This window comes from Condylura cristata, unplaced genomic scaffold (genome assembly GCF_000260355.1).
Source record: "Condylura cristata isolate star-nosed mole 26May11 unplaced genomic scaffold, ConCri1.0 scaffold00014, whole genome shotgun sequence".
NCBI classification, from domain to species: Eukaryota; Metazoa; Chordata; class Mammalia; order Eulipotyphla; family Talpidae; genus Condylura; species Condylura cristata.
Window position 1 is genome coordinate 34566160 of NW_004567115.1, and position 4831 is coordinate 34570990.

At 51.5% G+C, this 4831-nt stretch overlaps 1 protein-coding gene across 1 annotated transcript in view; it reads left to right on the plus strand.

The window, feature by feature from the left end:
- The window catches only part of BFSP2 (beaded filament structural protein 2, phakinin), a 58048-nt gene extending 53493 nt beyond the window's left edge, over nt 1-4555 (plus strand). Inside the window, 2 exon segments of the mRNA XM_012724786.1 lie at nt 1195-1248; nt 4374-4555. Coding sequence (XP_012580240.1) covers nt 1195-1248; nt 4374-4555 — 236 coding nt within the window.
- The last annotated feature ends 276 nt before the right edge of the window (nt 4556-4831 follow it).

A 4831-nucleotide genomic window follows, 5' to 3' on the forward strand; every position in this document is an offset into this window, starting at 1 on the left:
CTTTAACCCCTTATGCCACCAGGGAGGCCCCCAGATTTGTCTTTAGACAGCACAGATTGCTATGTGGGGATGGCAGCAGGAAGAGGTACTAGAGACAAGAAGACAAACTAAGAAGCCACTGAGAAGCTCCCCTGAGATTCCTCAGGAAGAGAGAGTAGGCATCCTGTCCGAGGCGCTGCGGCCTAGAGAAGAGAAAGCACATGTGGACTCTTCTCAGAATATACAGGAGGCAGGAGGCAGTGGTGATTGACTTTGGGAGGAAACAGGAGCAGGGACAGGTCTTTCCCCAGGTTCTAGCTCACATGAGTTCATCGGCTGAAGCCCAGAGTAAGAGGGATCAGCGGGTTCAGGAGGACGGCACCACCTCCCTTTGGGGAACTTTGATGTGAGGTGCTCAGGGGCCGCATATTTCCAATAAGAAGTCAGAGTGGGTCTGTGACTTGGGGAAGAAGTTCAGGCTGTCATGGCAGAAATAACTAAAATCCTAAGTGCCCTAGAGACCAACAGGTGGAGGCCCAGGAGGCAAGGTCGGAGAACAGCAGCTGAGGATGAGGCAGTGGGAAGCCCACGGGGAAGCACAGCAGGAAGAGGACTTAGCCGAGATCCGCTACTAAAGCACTAACAGAAACACTGCTGAGTGTCTAAAGGCCAGAGACACTCTGGCGCTGAGAGCTGGGAAGGCGTGTCAGGGAGGACAGGACTTGAGCAGGATGATGGATGAGACTTCAGCAGTGGAAGGGAAAGGGCCCCCCAGGGAATAAGAAATCATCAGTCTGAAGACCCACAGGCAGTTCAGAGAGCAAGATTTCTTTGAAGAAACACCTGCGCACTGCCTCTCCCTGCTCTCTCATTTCATCTCATCTCTTTCCCTCTCACTGTCCCTCCTCCCTTTGCCGTCTTCCTTTCTCCCCCTACTCCACCCTCTCCACCCCCACCCCATGGCCACCCCACCCCATGCCCACCCTATGCCACCCCAACCAACAGAGGAATCAATGGGTTAGACTAAACAAGAGAATGGCTGCTGAAGGGTTCATGATTTCCCCTCAGAGCCCGCAAGCCTGGAAGGTCAGTGTCCTTGGGGAAATGGACAAGACAGGCCAATGCCAACCCCTCCAGCTGCGCTATGCCTCCCCTTCAAGGCCCCTTCCTGTCGGCCTTGGTTTGGACAGTGTGAGCTCTTTTGCAAAAAATGAGGTCTGGAGAACACCTTGCACAACGCCAAGCACTGGCATGAGCTTGAGCTGCAGACCTGGGCGCGGTGGTGGGCAGGCTGGAGGCGGAGCTTGGGGCCCTGCGCACCGAGGTGGGGCAGCAGCGGCGGGCACGTGAGCACCTGCCGGCACACCGGTGCCAGCTGCAGAGGGCCGTGGCGTCCTACCACGCCCTGCTGGACAGGGAGGAGAGCCAGTGCGTGTCTTTTCCCCTTTAATTATGTCAGAAATATATACTCATCGGCTTCAAAATCATTTTTTCCAAACACTTTAGAAGATAAAAACAAGAAATCACCCCCTAAATTTCCCAGCACATACAGTTCCTGTGAGCACCTCTGTGCGGTGCTCATGAGTCATGGCAGAAAAACTCCATGGCACTTGCAGGAGTCATTGCTGAACCTGGAACAAAAACTGTGATGATCCAAACGTGATTCTGTGGGAAATTTTTCCAAACCACAGGTATTATGGGTCCAATGTCCATAACAACCACTCACAAACCAAGCAATTTCCTGACGAAGGGAATGTGAACAATTGAAAGTCCAGGTAGCCATTTCTATCTCCTGGCTGCCATAAAGCAGTAACCCTGTGCCAGGTTCAGTTTCTACTGATCATCTTAGGATGAGAACCCGACTCAAGCTTAGTAGCTTATGGAATTAATAAGCTCTAAATAAGATACAATAGTGAGCTCTGTTTAACAATGGCTATGATTCAAGATGGTATCTTGGTCAAGAATCTTCCATTTCAGTCACAATGATCTCCAACAGCAGTGAAAATCTCTTCATGAGAGACAGAGTCCAGAAATTTATTTCATCATGAGCTGACTCAATTCAATTTAAAAATATGTACTTGTTTCTTATGCACTTTATTAAAAGTCAGATGCTAAATTATAGGTGTACCATAATCACATCTATTAAAATATGTTAAGGACAGAGACATAATTTTTACAGGTGTTTATTGGTCAGTCTAATACTGCAGGATGTGGTATATGGGAAGAGGAGAAGGAAGTTCCAAGGGCATGTGGTGTTTGGGTCACCATGAAAACCCAGGGGCCACCCCGACAGCTTGGTGGTGATAGTGCAAGAGAATGTCAAGGAGGCCTCCCTAGTGGTGCAGGGGGTTAAAGCGCAGCACTATGAAGCTATTGGCAGCCACTGCAGCACAAGTTCGATCCCTAGCCAGGGAAGTGACCCACATGATGTAGCAGACCTCTCCTGTCCCGCCCACTGCTCTCCTCAGCAGTGTATGCCAATCAATCTGCCTATTCTGTTTCCCACTCTGTCTCTGGTGAATACTCTTCCCCACCCCCACCACACACACACACACACACACACACACACCCCTCTGGCCTGTACCCTAATTATTATATGCATAAATAAATAAATCTTAAAAAAATAAATGGCAAGGGGGACTTCCTCAGGAAAGTGCCCCCGAACTTAGAAAAATAAGAGTGAGCCAGGAAGGCTGATGGAGGGAATGGAGAAGGATGGTGTGGGTGTAGAAAACATCTTGAAACTCAGTTGAGGGCAAAGACTAGAGACACCAACTGCTGTGTGTGTGGTGGAGAAAGGCAGGGGGGAGCAAGCAGGAGAAATGTGCCAGTCTTGCATATCATGGGGGTCGGTGCCTAGGGGGCTGTGGTTGGTATTGAAGCAGAGCAGATATAATACCAGATTTCTCTTTTTTTTTTTAAGATTTATTTATGCATAAAAGAGCTGGGGTGCAGGTCAGAGGTGCAGGGGGTGAGAGGATTCACCAGAGACAGAGGGGGGGGGCAAAACAGGCAGATGGACCAAAATACACTGCTGAGGGGAGCAGCGGGTGACACAGGAGAGGTCTGCCGCACCATGTGGGTCAGCTCCCTGGTTGGAGATTGAACTGGTGCTGCAGTAGCTGCTGATAGCTTCATAGTGCTGTGCTTTAACCCCTTATGCCACCAGGGAGGCCCCCAGATTTGTCTTTAGACAGCACAGATTGCTATGTGGGGATGGCAGCAGGAAGAGGTACTAGAGACAAGAAGACAAACTAAGAAGCCACTGAGAAGCTCCCCTGAGATTCCTCAGGAAGAGAGAGTAGGCATCCTGTCCGAGGCGCTGCGGCCTAGAGAAGAGAAAGCACATGTGGACTCTTCTCAGAATATACAGGAGGCAGGAGGCAGTGGTGATTGACTTTGGGAGGAAACAGGAGCAGGGACAGGTCTTTCCCCAGGTTCTAGCTCACATGAGTTCATCGGCTGAAGCCCAGAGTAAGAGGGATCAGCGGGTTCAGGAGGACGGCACCACCTCCCTTTGGGGAACTTTGATGTGAGGTGCTCAGGGGCCGCATATTTCCAATAAGAAGTCAGAGTGGGTCTGTGACTTGGGGAAGAAGTTCAGGCTGTCATGGCAGAAATAACTAAAATCCTAAGTGCCCTAGAGACCAACAGGTGGAGGCCCAGGAGGCAAGGTCGGAGAACAGCAGCTGAGGATGAGGCAGTGGGAAGCCCACGGGGAAGCACAGCAGGAAGAGGACTTAGCCGAGATCCGCTACTAAAGCACTAACAGAAACACTGCTGAGTGTCTAAAGGCCAGAGACACTCTGGCGCTGAGAGCTGGGAAGGCGTGTCAGGGAGGACAGGACTTGAGCAGGATGATGGATGAGACTTCAGCAGTGGAAGGGAAAGGGCCCCCCAGGGAATAAGAAATCATCAGTCTGAAGACCCACAGGCAGTTCAGAGAGCAAGATTTCTTTGAAGAAACACCTGCGCACTGCCTCTCCCTGCTCTCTCATTTCATCTCATCTCTTTCCCTCTCACTGTCCCTCCTCCCTTTGCCGTCTTCCTTTCTCCCCCTACTCCACCCTCTCCACCCCCACCCCATGGCCACCCCACCCCATGCCCACCCTATGCCACCCCAACCAACAGAGGAATCAATGGGTTAGACTAAACAAGAGAATGGCTGCTGAAGGGTTCATGATTTCCCCTCAGAGCCCGCAAGCCTGGAAGGTCAGTGTCCTTGGGGAAATGGACAAGACAGGCCAATGCCAACCCCTCCAGCTGCGCTATGCCTCCCCTTCAAGGCCCCTTCCTGTCGGCCTTGGTTTGGACAGTGTGAGCTCTTTTGCAAAAAATGAGGTCTGGAGAACACCTTGCACAACGCCAAGCACTGGCATGAGCTTGAGCTGCAGACCTGGGCGCGGTGGTGGGCAGGCTGGAGGCGGAGCTTGGGGCCCTGCGCACCGAGGTGGGGCAGCAGCGGCGGGCACGTGAGCACCTGCCGGCACACCGGTGCCAGCTGCAGAGGGCCGTGGCGTCCTACCACGCCCTGCTGGACAGGGAGGAGAGCCAGTGCGTGTCTTTTCCCCTTTAATTATGTCAGAAATATATACTCATCGGCTTCAAAATCATTTTTTCCAAACACTTTAGAAGATAAAAACAAGAAATCACCCCCTAAATTTCCCAGCACATACTCCTCCTCATCCACAGCTGAGGGATTTTCTATTCATATTTACATGCATGTGCATACAACCACACACAACAGTATCAGCAAGGGTGCATTAATGTAGTGTGTGCATGTGTGATTGTGCGCGTGTGCCTTCAGATGTCCCACGCACGCCCAGAGCCACATGTTGCTACTACCCAGTCT